We start from the raw sequence: 13,672 nt of genomic DNA on the forward strand, positions 1-13,672 counted from the left end.
GAGATTGCCCCCTTCCAAACAAAACTGGGAGTTTTCTTCCCTAAAGGACAATAGTAGGATTCCTCTAAGCTTAGCAGGTTCCCCATCATAGGGTTCCATCGCGTCATCCTTATTTTTCAAGGTGTCTTGAAGAAATGTAAGAAGTAGATACTGACAGCAACGTTTTCCTATTCTGTCTATTAATTCCAAGTTCCCTGGGCAATAGGATGAATTTACTTTCTGTAGCAGAATGCGGCCTAGAGAAGACAATCTAGATAGGACCGAAACCCCCTCAGCAGGTTCAGTTTTATTACATGACAAAACCAAGCCTATTATGGCTGAGGGTACTTAATATACAGATGGAATAAGCTGTTTGAGTTAGTCTCAGGACAAGTCAAAGGGCATGCATCTACTACTATAAAAATTTGTGCAACATCCTCCTATCATGAGATCATCACTCAAGTTTGATTTCATGATAGACCATAAGAACTGCCATATACTGGGTCAGACCATAGGTCCATTTTGCCCAATATACTGTGCGTCACACTAGCAGGAAGGAGATGCTAAGAGTGAACCAGGCAGACCAGGGTTTTTCTGCTGTTCCTCCCCTGCTTGCAACCTCCAGCATTTTAAGGTCTAGGAAGTTCCGATTCAGATACGGTTACCATATTTCAAGTTCTCAAAAAGCAGTATGATTGCGGGGAGACAGTGATATGCCAGTGCCCTGCCCTGCCCATTCCATTGCCCCTCATTCCCAAGCCACAGCTCCTCCCCACCCCAACCCTGCTGCCATCTCACTCCCAACCTGCAGACGCTTAGTGCTGCGAGTGCCCCCACTCCAGACCTGCAGCCCCCCACCCCTCCCCCGGTGCCCCTTATTCCAGCCCCACAGCGCCCCTCAATCCCAAGCCACAGACCCCTGCTCCCCCCAGGTCTGCCAGTGCCCCTCACTCCCACCCACAAGCCTTGCAGCCTCTCCCACCCAGCCACCTCACCCCTGCAAGCAAGGGCACCAGCCCTGGTGCCACCAGCCTGGCCACACAGCTCCCCTCCCCACCACCTCTCCTGCAGCCCCAGCGCCCAGAGTTTTCCCCAGTGCCAGCAGGCACCTGCCTCCCATCATATACCCAGCCCCTACACACACACACACACACACACACACACACCCCCTCTCAAGAAACAAGCAGCAAAGTTATTGGCCACTACTGTCTGATCACGGTGAGCTGCTCCAGTAGGAGTGGAAGTTTGGTTTTCTTAGCAAGACAAACTGCTATCTTCTAGGATCTACATCTTCTAATCTGAATCTTACAATTAGGAAGAAAATCCTCAAACCCAGATCAGGAGCTTGCTGACTGCATAGGCATGGAGGCAGAGTCCGCTGAAGAGCTCTAGAAAGTTGTAGGATCCTGGCCCCACCTGACAGCCAACCTACTGGTCTACCTCCATGGTCCTCAGAAACCATGCTCCCACCCCCTCTCTAGTTCATACCGTACTTCACATGCTAGTACAGAACAGTCCTCCTGACACCTCAGATCTAGCACTGATGGATGTTCACTTTTAAAGGAATCTGGAATGCCACTGTAAGGCATAAAACTTAAGTTTATAGTTTAATCTAGTCTTAACTAGCTGCTGTCACCTTCCTTTCAACAGCCCCTATTTGTGGATTTTTTAAAAGATCCTTTGTTAACTTTGTGATAAAACAAAAAAATTTTACCAACATACTGTACCTACTATCGTGCTTACAACTGGTTTTGTGGCACCAAAGGGGGAAAAAAAATATTCAGAACAACACTTACCAACCCCAGTACCACATGAGCTTTTAACTTCATCACAAATACCCAACTGAACAGTTTTTCTGCTCTTGTTGTCATAGAGAGTGTAGCCAGCTTCCCTCTTCAAAGAATTCAGGTCAAACAGGTGGCCTGCAGAAAGATCAGAAGGGGGAAATGTTTTTATTTTATTTATTTTTTTAAAAACAAGAGAGAGAGAAATCCATTCCTACGTATATCTGAGACAAGTTGCCCATCAAGCCAGAGGGGTGGTAACTGATAAGCAATTAGAATAAATGCTGATGTGAGGAGTGGGTTGGCCTTGAAGGCTTTTAGGGAGTCTAGCTAGGGTAGAATTAAGGTCTTCAAGAGTTCAATTACCCTAGCTGCCAGTGCTGACAAAAAAACCAACAGGAAAGCTGAATTCTGGGGATACTGACAGGTCTCTCAGGGAACTACAGTATAGCCAGATGAGGGGGCAAGAAACTTCACTTATTTTGCTTTGCTGTCTCCAAACCTACAGTCAGGATAAAAAGAATTACATAAGCAAGACGACACAGACAATCCTCTTGCTTTGTCTCCTTACTGATTTGCATGTAGAAAGAATGATTTCTAGGCAGGCAATACTCCAAGCATAACCCAATGGGGTGGCTACCTGTGGCTGGCAGGAACTCCTTCAGTGCAACTGCAGGATGTGGTATAAGGGCAATGGAGCTGAGGTTTGCTGTAGGAAGCTCTCAGGATAACCTTGGGGCAAGTGGCAGAACAGTAGGTAGAAACTAGAGCAGCGATTCCCTAACTGTGGGTCGTGACCCCAAATGGGGTCGCAACATCAGCAGATTGTCACAGGGGAGGAGGGCTGGGAGTTGGGAGTGAGGGGCCATGCTGACGAAATGAGGGCCATGTTGAGGGAGTATGGGAAGCACTGAACTAGGGACTTTGGGGGTCCCCTGCAAACAAATCTGACAAAAAAAGATGCTTTAACAGATTTGGAGGCATAAAAAAAAAAGTAATCAGTAGAAATCAGTCTCTACCAAGTTTTGATGACCAGCTTAAAAGGCAAATAAAAATTTCAGAGTTTGGATGTTGAGTCAGCAGCAGGGTCAGGGCCTGCCAACAGCCTTCACATTATAAACCAAGCCAAAACAGCTCCAGGAGGTCCTCCCTTTCTCTCCTGTGTTCCCTCACCTCAACATAAAGGCTCTCCCCTAAAGAAGGTGTTTAAGAAAAGCCTCCACCCCAAGAGGAAGTAGTTCTAGAGACCAATTTGGCAAAGGAATTTGGGATTCAGAATTCTCTCACTCTTCCCCTTATCCCATTAGGACAAGGCTATTTGAAAATGATCAAATGCACAACTGTTCCCAGCTATCCTTCACATCTGCCATGTGCCAGATCCACATGCATAGAATCACCAGGTCTCCTACCTGTGACTGGGTTTGTTACTCTACAATCATTGTTCATGTTGTTTGTCAAAGGACATGCAGCAGCAGTGAACCACAAGAAAGTATATTCACAGTCTTCCAGCGCAGTTACCAGCTCTGGTTTAGATTCCTGAAACAAAACAAAAAATTAAAAGGAGTTTCACAACAGGCAATTCCTTGAGCATACGCCAAGTTTAACCCATCTTAGACTGGGTAGTAGTGCATCCTACTCCAGTGATTCAGCAACCGGCCTACTGCATTCAGTTCTGACCACTTCAAATTGGCAGAGGAACAGTTATTAGCTGCAGAAGGGGTCAGACTTAAAAAAAAAACAACTTAAAAAGCCTCACACCACTGGCCTTGGGGATGCTGCTGCACAGGAAGAGCATGAGGAACTTGTCTAGAATACTGAAAAGGCATAAAAACAAAGAACTGCATGCATCATAGCGTGCATACATACAAGTGCCACTAAAAACTAAGTGAAATTAATGAGGAATATTTAGGCTAATATTAGCAGCAAAATTCTTGAAGACATTTTGTTAGTGCAATTCTTTTCCAGAGGAAGGTATCAGAACTCCATTGCTGAGTATATTTTAAAAAAGGAAAACCAAAAACACAGTAGAGAGCAAAATTTGCATTAGCAGGTACAGCAGACATTAAAATTTTTGCTCATGTGGTCAGATTGAGCATTTAAATCTGGAATTCTCTCTCTAGCTTAGCTCCCTAAGCAATCTAAAATGTGCTCCACTTTTCCCTTCTCAGCAAAGCTGATATCACAGCAAGATAAGACCTCATCCCCACCAAAATACTTACAACTTTACTTTCCTCACACTTGAGGCGCAGTATTGTCATCTTCTTGCGAATCTTGTCTGGGCACTTATCCCCATTAACATACTTGAGAACAGTAATGCCATTTTCCCATCGTGGTCCTTCAGTGACCTCCCCTATATTGATATAACTGGAACCATCCACCAGGCAGGCAGCAGCATTTAATGGACAGGAACCTAAATGCAATGCAAGACAGTAGAAGAGCATTTTGTTCTGTACCCTTATTACTTGTCCCAAGAATTTCAGATCAGCTTTTAAATATAGGAGACTTGCCCAGAAGGATGATTTAAGTGGCATAGCATTGGTTCCTCACCTAATCTGACTTAAGTATGTTTAGCATGAACCTCACTTCAAGAGGCTGATCTGTCTTTCCTAAAAACTTGGTCATGTTCATTTTAGTCACTAAGCATCCCCACCCCTGGCCAAAGACTATGTCCACCTCACAATAAGGCATACAGCAGAATGAGGGATCAACAACCTCTATAGCAACCTGATGGGCAGTCAGTAGCACACAGCAACAGCCTGAAAGCTTGCTCCTAAAATACCACCATCCTGCAAAGGATCTAAGACCCACCTTTGAGGAGTTAAACTCTCTCAAGCAGTCACACTTCTCCAAGAAGCACATTTCTTGTGCCCTCCTTCCAGGGACTCGAGACAAAAAAAGGAGACTTGGGGTAAAAGTACTAGAGAACAGTAAAGAAAGGCTGTGAATAAGCAGAGCTGGGAATACAAGTACTGCTGGGCACTTCTGCTAGTTTTAGTCAAAATGGCCTTCTCTGTTGCTTAAGAAACAGCTGTCCATCTCTTTTCTGCCTAATGACCTGCTGCTCCATCAGCAGTAGGAAGGTGGCAGAACTGAAAGCCATCATTACCAAATTCTTTCATATAAAATGCACTTTTTTGTCCTCAAAAAACAAAGCAAAACAAAAACCAGCTGCTGGAAATTTGTGTACCTTTTAAGCAAAAAAAAAAAATAGGATAACAGCAGCTTCTGCAGTTCAAGCCTCTGCTTGGGGAAAAGAAAAAGTAGCAATGAATGCACAGTACATAGAGCAGCACTACAAACACACAAGGATCCCTAGCTACTGCTTGTAGAGATTTCGCTTTCCCCCAGAGGCTCAAGCTGCAGAACCTGCCAGCAGCTCAACAAAAGCCTCTGCCACAGCACTTGGGCTCAGCTCCACTGCATTTCTAAAGCAGAGCTGAGCCCTGGATGCCAAGGCAGAGGCTTCTCCTGAATCAGCTGGGTGGTCCTTCAGCTGACCCTGCAGGTGCTACTGCCTAGGATAAGACCCTCAGCTGACCAGGCAGGCACTGCTGGCTGCCCACCCAGAACAGCTCAAGAGAAGAGGGGTCAAGCAATTTGCTCAGCCAGCAGCACTTATGGTATCCTGCTGGTGTCCGGCGGGGGGGGGGGGGGGAAGAGGAGAAGTTGCATATGAAGAGACAGGAGTTTTTGCTCCCCAACTACTGCAGCTTCCCTGGGAAAAGCACCCTAAAAAAAACAAACCACCAAAAAAGACCCCCACAAAAAACCCCAAACAAACTTACCAGCACTTAAGGAAAGGGGTTTTTCCTTCATTTTAAAAAAAAAAAAAAAAAAAAAAAACAAGATACAAATCTTATTCAAGACTCATATACAAGAAGATATGGTAGTACTTATGAGAAGATAGCCATTAAATGTTTTTTCTTCTTGCTCTTACCTGCACCTCCATGTGTCACTAAGGACTTGCAGACATTAATATAGTATCTCTGTGCAGAACCAAACATGGAAATAGCTTCCCAGTTCTCTCTATGCCGTGTCAGAGATGAAAGATCAAATGAGTTTCCTTCACTGTCTCTAGAAGAACACAGTTAAAGTATTGGTGAGTTGAAAGCACTTCTAAAGACTGAGCGTTATCATAAATTAATGATCCTGCACTCTTCAGGGAACAGAGTTGACCAAGACATTTCTCACAGGTAGCAACAATACCACATTTGCCCTGAAGGTCTCATAGGTCATGCTGACATTGTAAATTTAACATCCCCAGCTGCAGCTCCAAAAAAAAAAGCTAAAAAGACCACATCATCACATTGCACTGATAAGGGTAAGCCTGCCTCCTAAAACAATAAAAAATATGGCTAGACACATAGCTGAGCAGTGACAAATCCCTCGCATGCAAAGTGCATAATTTCAGATTTTCATCATAGTGTCAGGCAACTGAAGAATAAGTATCTGAGACCAAAGCAGCTCACAGCACCCAGAGTCACCATCTCCTAAGCAGAAACATCACCATTAGCATGTTACCACTCATTCAGACAAAAGCAAAGCCCAACCTACTTGTAGTAGCACTCTACAGATCTCAAGGGCAGGCAAGCATACGGGGTGTGCCATTCAAATAAGTAGGTGCAGTCTGGAGTTTCCTTCAGAAACATGGGCTGACAAAAAAAAAAAAAAAAAGTCAAAAAGTTTTTTTTCACATATCTAGCTGTAGAAGCAAACTGGTCCTCCTCCTAATTGGGCATTAGAGTGCCCAATTCATTACACACCTGAGCAGATGTATGTAGGAGATAGCCACATGCAACTAGCCTCCACACTGACTTCTCCCCCACCCAACCCTCCCAAGCTCTAGTCATTCTACATGCCTCAGGCAGGTGCAATGTTACCCTGGAAAGCAGTTAAAACCTTCGGTTCCTCTAGGGGATTGAAAGGTCAGGGCAGGGAAACAAGGGCATAATAGCCATCAATTCTTTAAAAACAGGGATCAGAGTGGATAAAGCCATTGCAGGTTGCCTGCCCAGGCCCACATGGGAGCAGAAAACAGCAAATCTAGAACCACCACTGCTTTGCAAGCAGGGGCTGGGTCAGGTGTAGGATATCTACCTTCATCCCACAGAAGGTAAAGGGGAGAAGGGGCAGAGACACAATACAGTGCCCCGTGCAAAAGCAAGCTGCTTACATTTGAGGGAAGATCATTTATTTAGGGGGAACAAGGGGGAAGCTGATAGAATTAATGTATTAAGCAGACCTGGTTTTTGAAAGACTGGGCTGTAGAAACATGATGTAGTAATACTTTTTCCTGGGCTAAGAAGCTTAAATCAAAGGCAAGTAGTTTCAAAGAAATCAGCAGTCCTACAAGGAAAACTCTGTGGGAAGGGAAGAGAGGCACGTGCATCTCTTTCAAAATGGTTTCAAGTGTATACTGGCCAATGCCCAAGGAAGGGTAAGACGGGTCAGGCTCACTATCGCAAAGATGTGCTCAGCTTCATCTGCTCACAGCTGAGAACTCTGGCCCTTTTCACCGTTTGCTGGCAGCATGTGCTTGTGAACACTAAATAGTCCCGACATTCTCTTATAATGGAGACCTTATATCCACGTAAAAAAATGCATCCATCTGCTTCAAAACAAGCATTCAACTTCCTTTAACAAAAGCTAGAGCTTGACTTTCAACATCTTGGCATAAGCGCTGCAATTTATTTAATCCAGAGATTTCTGATTTACAGCAACCAATATAGTCGTTCTACACAACTCAAGCTGAATAAGGAGTTCAAAGCTTTGTTCTATATAACTTTCAACTGGTCCAGCTCTAAATGTGTTACCTTAATCCACTCAAATGAAATGTGATTTTACAGTTATAAAGTGTTTAAAATTATGCTTTTCTAAACTTGTAAAATTCTGTGGAAATGTAACTCCTAACAAAGCCTTAAAAAATGCCTGCTCTTCTGTGAGGATAAACTATTGGCTACCCTGCCTTGTAGTCTACTCTTAAGAATTAAAATTATTCCCTCTTTCAGAGTGGGACCCTTCTTGTTATTCCTTCAAAACTAGTTGAAGACTTGGGATTGAACTATTGTACTCGCAGCATTCTCCAGGTGCTGCTGCTTTTCTTGGGTGTCTCAGGTCAGAGACTACTTGTTTTACCTTTCATTTAAGCTGCAGCAGCTGAAGGCATTGACAGATACCCATTGAAAGCACTCCAAACCTGAGTGCTACAGAGCCATGCACACACAAATTCCCTTCTACCTCCAACATGTTTCAAAATGGCAAAGGACATAGAGAAGCAGTGATCTCCCATCACAGGGATGGAGAGCAAGAATCCTAACACATCCCTTGGCCTTTCAAGTACGTCAGCTGTGAATGTCTGTATCTGTTATTTAGAGTGCTACAAAACAGCTTATCTGTCCCCTGTCCAATATACCAACCTAAAAACATTTATCCTGACAGTTGGAATGCAAAGAAAAAAGTTCTCGCACAGCATTTCTGGTCCTCCTTCAATTACACTTTCCAAACAACTATAGGTTCCCTCCAGTTTCTCTTATCCTCAACTCTTCCCTTGGTTAAAGTGAAACTTCTAAAGTTGTCAAATGATACTGCCGTTCCTGTACATACTAACCTCCAGAGCACTGTTGTCACAGTAGAACAATATAGTAGTTGATCGCTCATATATTTTGTGGCATCTCTCCCCACTGGTGTAGTTAATCTTTATTAGTCCATTTTCAAATGTCAGCTTTTCATTGTACAATCCTGTTATATTAGATGCAAAAGTTAATTTAAACTAAAAAAATTGAATTCAAGCAGTGAAAAAAGTTAATCTGCAAAAATCTAGCTGATATATCTAGCAATACAGTGACAGAGAGTAGGCCAGAGAAATTAGTTGGAAGACAGATTCCTGCTCTCACCGCCTCAGATAACAACAGCTAAGTTGCACGCTTTTGATACCCAGTTTGCCAGCAACACTACTTAGGTCTTTGGTTTTGAAGGGAAAAATCACCTATAGACTGCCAAACTATGCACCTCATGCTCTTCTGCAAAACCTTAATTATTAGAACATAGTAATTATTAGAAGGTAATATGTACACAGTCTTGCCCCCCCACCTTAATGAAAGTGTTGCTTTCGACTTCAATGCCATTTTAACCAAGTATAACCAACACCTCGCCCCTACCCCAACTCTCTCGAAGAACTGTCAATCTAAGAACAGCCCTCCCTCCAGTAAGGAACTGGGATGCGGTCCTCCAGGGACTAAAATTCAGTGCCACTTTACATATTAGCCAATGAAGACCTCTAAAGCAATGCAAGGAGACACCAGATTCAGTTCCTTACCCATTTACAGCAAGGCAGCATTCTTGAGCTGAACTACTGATTAACTGTAGTCCATATCCCACAGACAGCTCAGCAGCAGCACATATACCTTGGTTTGTCAGACTTTGTGGCATCATCATTAACAGAACCTGAAGGATAGCTAGTTAATATATTCTCACTTACATGCTAATTTGCAAAGTTTCATTAGTTTATACCAAGTTCTCCATCTAGAGAGGGGGGAAACTATAATGCCATGGAAATTTGCACTTGTGGTTTTTAACAACAAATCTTTTCTCCTAAACTCAAGAATTACTATACCTGCTATTTTTCTAGAAGTTGAGTTTGTCTTCTTTACTTGGCATGAGGATACTGTATGATCCACTGACTTGCATGGTTCTGCTATTGTGCCACAGACTCTGAAATAGTAGTCATATTCATCTGTGCTCACTTTCATATCCTTCACAGAAAGAGGTTTCAGATTGTATACATAACCATATCTTGGATCTGTCACCTGACATTTATCACCTTGAAAACAAGCAGAAAGATAGGTCAGCTACAAATAAACTCAGTACAGCTATATACAGGTGAGACAGGATAAGTACTTAGATTTAAAAACACACAACCACCACCCAGAGTAAAATCACCACAAAGAATGATGGTTATTAGGCAATATTCTGAATTGAAATTACATGCAAGAACTCCAGAGTACTTACTTGTATCACTGTAAGACAATCAGTCAAAGAAATTCATCTTTGCTGATAGCTTAAATAGACACTCAATAGTTTTGTCCTTCTGGAGCTTTTTTTTTTTTTTTTTTTTTTAAAGAAAAACAGAGCTGTAGTCATGTCTTTGATTACTTGTCAAACCACAGCTCATGACACATCCTTTTAAAGCAGTATTCAAGTAGACCAATGTAGCAAGCAGCAGAACAAGGTAGCAAGCAGAGTTTTAAAAACTTCCAGAAAATAAATGAGAGGCAGAAGGAAGTGCTTTGTTTTCATCATGGCTAGAGGCTGGCAGTCAAATACTACAGTGTTCCCTGGTTGACTCATCACCAAGAACTGATTAATCTTTAAGGTGTAAACACTGAAATTTTGAAGTAACAAAGAAGGGGAGTAGAGTGTGTGCACGCTGGGGAAGGGGGTGACAATCATTCCTCATTGACCTAGTAACAGGTTCCTAAATCTTCCTCTAAGCCTCTGGTGCCAAGCAGGATACTGGATAAAACAAACAAAACAACCCCCCCCCCCCCCCCCGACCAAAAATTAATGGTTAATGTGTTTAACCTAGCAATTCCCATATTTGATATACCTTCTGTGCTCTAAACAGAAGGAGCTAGAGCTACTAAAGCTGATGTGGATTAAAAAAATTAAAAGGTCCAGCTCCTCAACAGGAGCAACTCTTTTAGCTTTGATAGGTAGAATTATGTTGACTTGCAGACTTTGCAATTTAAAAATTAAAAATGTATAGAATTATAGTGGCAGAGTCTGTGCAGGAATTTTAGTGAGGCTGAACTTAACATCGAATCTTGAGATAAGCAGGTACCAATATTTACTAGCAAAGGTAGTAGTTTTACTAGACAGATTAGAACACTGAACCACAGTAAAACAAGCTGAGTATTAATTTTATTCTATCCTCACTGCAACTACTACAAGCAAGTTGTTTTTTTCCCTAGGATTCAATAAACCAAACCATTTAGTAAAAACTTGCACTGAAGGGTGATCTCGGTTATGGAATCAACAAACAAGTGAATGTAATGCAGAAAAATCTGATGTTCAAACAGCTCCTCCCCCTCCCCAACCCCACATCCCAGTTCTTGCCTTCTGCTCTGTGAAGGGGACAGGCAGCCAGAGTTCTCCAGATAAATACAAATTCACATCCGTCCTCTTCCTCAAATACTGGCGATCCCTACAAAAACAAAAAACGGGAGGGACCAGGGAGTTTTTGACCAATTTGAAAAAGATACTCAGGGTCACTTTTTGGTTAAACAGAAGGTGAGGATGGCTTAATTTTTAAAACCATTCTTAAATCCTTTGTCTAACTCTGCATTCCTGAACTCCAATTCTGAAAGAGCAGGCACACACCTACATGTCAGTAAGTTTATCTTTTATGAATCTAGTTCAAAGGCAAGAAACCCATTAACATTATGAGTTCAGTTGTGCACAAAGGATAATTTAAAAAGTGATTTTTAACCTCCTTTCTCCCCTGATCCAACTGGTTTCTTTGTTCCAGGACTTGAGGCACCCTCCCCCCTCAAGAGACTCAAGGCACCCCAGAAAATGCCAACTCCTAGTTTTCACTCTATTTGCCTACCAAAAAGAAGAACAATATGTCTGCTGTAAAGAGCTCAGAAAGACCATATCTAAGGATCTGTATTTGAAATCTCTGGGCTTAATCTTGTGACTCTGTGTACGCCTAACAATACTAACACTGTATGGCACGCACTTCATAGCATCCCTGAAAGGATCTCAAGGAACCCCAAGGTGTTGTGGCACCCTACTTGAGAATCAGTGTTCTAGGGTATAGAAGACCTAATCCACACCCTTCCCTTCCCCCAACTTGTCCAGAAGAATTTAAGTCAAGTACCTATGATTGATCTATTACAGGGTTTCAATTTCATTAGTCTTTGGCGCAGAAACTTACTATGGTTTGGTCGCACTGAAAGATGATCCGCGTAGAATACCGCTGCTTATCTTTGCATATGTCACCATTTAAGTAAATAATACTAAGAGATTCACCAGTGGTAACCTGAGGACTTATCTGAATAATACCAAGGTTCTGGCTTCTATCAGCATACTTTACACAGGAGCCTACTGCTCCCCCTGCAGGAACAGAAGACATGCTGAATGTGCAGTACTGTTACCAAAACAACTCCACCTGTGCAATCATTAAAAACATTGTAGAGAAGTCAATCAAAAAGTACAGTAGCTTCAACAATATAAAGCACCATAAGACAGGGAACTGATCTGATGATCTAGTGGTCTTTCCCCATACACCTAAGCCCTGAAGCAACAGAAACCGTAAGAAAAAATCTTCAGAGTTCGGTCAAAATCCTCGAGCTATTTGTAAGCGACTGTTTTTCTTCTATGTTACGGCAAACAAAACCAGTGCATTCTGCTTTTGCAAAATTGAAACAAGGAATGACAGATAACGATTCTGTCTCATTCAGGGCTTCAGTATTTACTAGAGAGTTTAAACTCTAATTATTCTTATTAAACCCTAGGGCAAGTCAGCATCCAGGACTGCCCATTCAGAGGCACTCATCTGCTGAAAACCCTGGCAGGCTTCTCAGGATGCTGAAGAATCCTGCTTAAGTTAACCCTAATGAAAGAAGGCTGCTCTAATTCACAAGGTATGTTTGTAGCACTTTCCTACAGCTTATCTAGACCTACATAGAACATTAATGTGGGGTCAGATTTTAAGATGCAATTCTAAAGAGACTCCATGAAATGCTCAATGCCACAGAATTGTCACAAGGCAGCTCCTACTCCAGCAACAAGGTAGGAAACGGTGGGTGTCTCACTATCAGCTTACCAGGACATCCAGGCCCATAAGGTAAAGGCTTGCAAACATTCAAATAGAACGTTCTTGTTTTTGCATTTTTTGAAGTATCTACAGCAACCCAAGGCTCATGTTCCTTGCTCAAGTCACTTAGATCATACTCATTGCCAGCAAGATCTGAAAAAAAATGGGATATACAGTTGAGAGGATAGAAGTATTACTTTAGCACCTCATTACATCAATTTTGTGGTTGGCATAGCTTCTAAATGTACTTTTCTGGAGTAGGCTGAAGAACAGCATGTTTACAGGTGATAGCTAACAAGTCTGGTATATTCAAAATCTGATACGATCCACTGGCAAATTCTAGTTAGTTCCTAACTTTCTTCTAGAATAGCAGTCACCAAGTGGTCAATCCAGGAGCCTCCTGCAGTCGGTCCTGGGCTGGGGGTGCTGACTGTGTGTGTGCATGCACGCACGCCCCGCCCCCACCCCCACAGGTCAGTCAGTGGGAGGAGGGAAGGGGCAGGGGTCAGATCGAGGTCCCCTTGGTCAGGGACAGAGCATGGCAGAGGCAGGTGCAGCCCGTAAAGTGAGTGGGGCCCTGGCCAGGGGAGCGGTGTGAGGATCAAGCCAGGGCGGCTTGTCTGGGGCGGAGGGCAGGGGAAACAGACTCCCGCCACCGTGTGCACCCTGGTGGAGGCCCCAGGGGGGCATGTGCCCCCCCTCTCCCCCAACTGTGTGCAGCAGAGGCAGCTGCTCCTGCGGGCTGGGCTTTGCACCCCAAGCCCCACTGCAGCTGGCCCACGAGCAGCCCGACACCATGTGCATCCCGCCGCCTGGGCTGAACCTTGTCCCCTGCCCACACATGGCATTGGGCTGCTCCTGTGCAGGAGCACTGCCTTTGCAGCCGCCTCTCCTGCACACAGATTGGAAGGGGGTGCATCTCCCCAAACACAAGGCAGCTGCAGCAGCAGCTGTGAAGTAGAAAGTGGGGCTGGAGCAGGGGCAGGCGCTGCACAGCCAGCACGGGGAGGGATGGAGCCACAAGCAGCATATCCGGGGGAGTGCAGGCACACAGCCCAGGAGGGCATGGGGAACATATGCCCCCGGATCT

General features: G+C 43.7%; 1 protein-coding gene across 1 annotated transcript in view; it reads right to left on the minus strand.

Moving 5' to 3' along the window:
• The window catches only part of IGF2R (insulin like growth factor 2 receptor), an 85,809-nt gene that overhangs the window by 26,255 nt on the left and 45,882 nt on the right, over positions 1-13,672 (minus strand). The window contains exons 24-33 of the mRNA XM_025201983.1: positions 12,592-12,735; positions 11,701-11,879; positions 10,878-10,965; positions 9,376-9,582; positions 8,371-8,501; positions 6,318-6,415; positions 5,701-5,837; positions 3,983-4,173; positions 3,173-3,299; positions 1,776-1,901 (exon numbers count right to left, since the gene is read on the minus strand). Of these exons, the coding sequence (XP_025057768.1) occupies positions 1,776-1,901; positions 3,173-3,299; positions 3,983-4,173; positions 5,701-5,837; positions 6,318-6,415; positions 8,371-8,501; positions 9,376-9,582; positions 10,878-10,965; positions 11,701-11,879; positions 12,592-12,735 (1,428 nt within the window). The remainder of the gene's footprint in view (positions 1-1,775; positions 1,902-3,172; positions 3,300-3,982; positions 4,174-5,700; positions 5,838-6,317; positions 6,416-8,370; positions 8,502-9,375; positions 9,583-10,877; positions 10,966-11,700; positions 11,880-12,591; positions 12,736-13,672) is intronic.

This window comes from Alligator sinensis, unplaced genomic scaffold, assembly GCF_000455745.1.
Source record: "Alligator sinensis unplaced genomic scaffold, ASM45574v1 scaffold682_1, whole genome shotgun sequence".
In the NCBI taxonomy this organism is placed as follows: domain Eukaryota; kingdom Metazoa; phylum Chordata; order Crocodylia; family Alligatoridae; genus Alligator; species Alligator sinensis.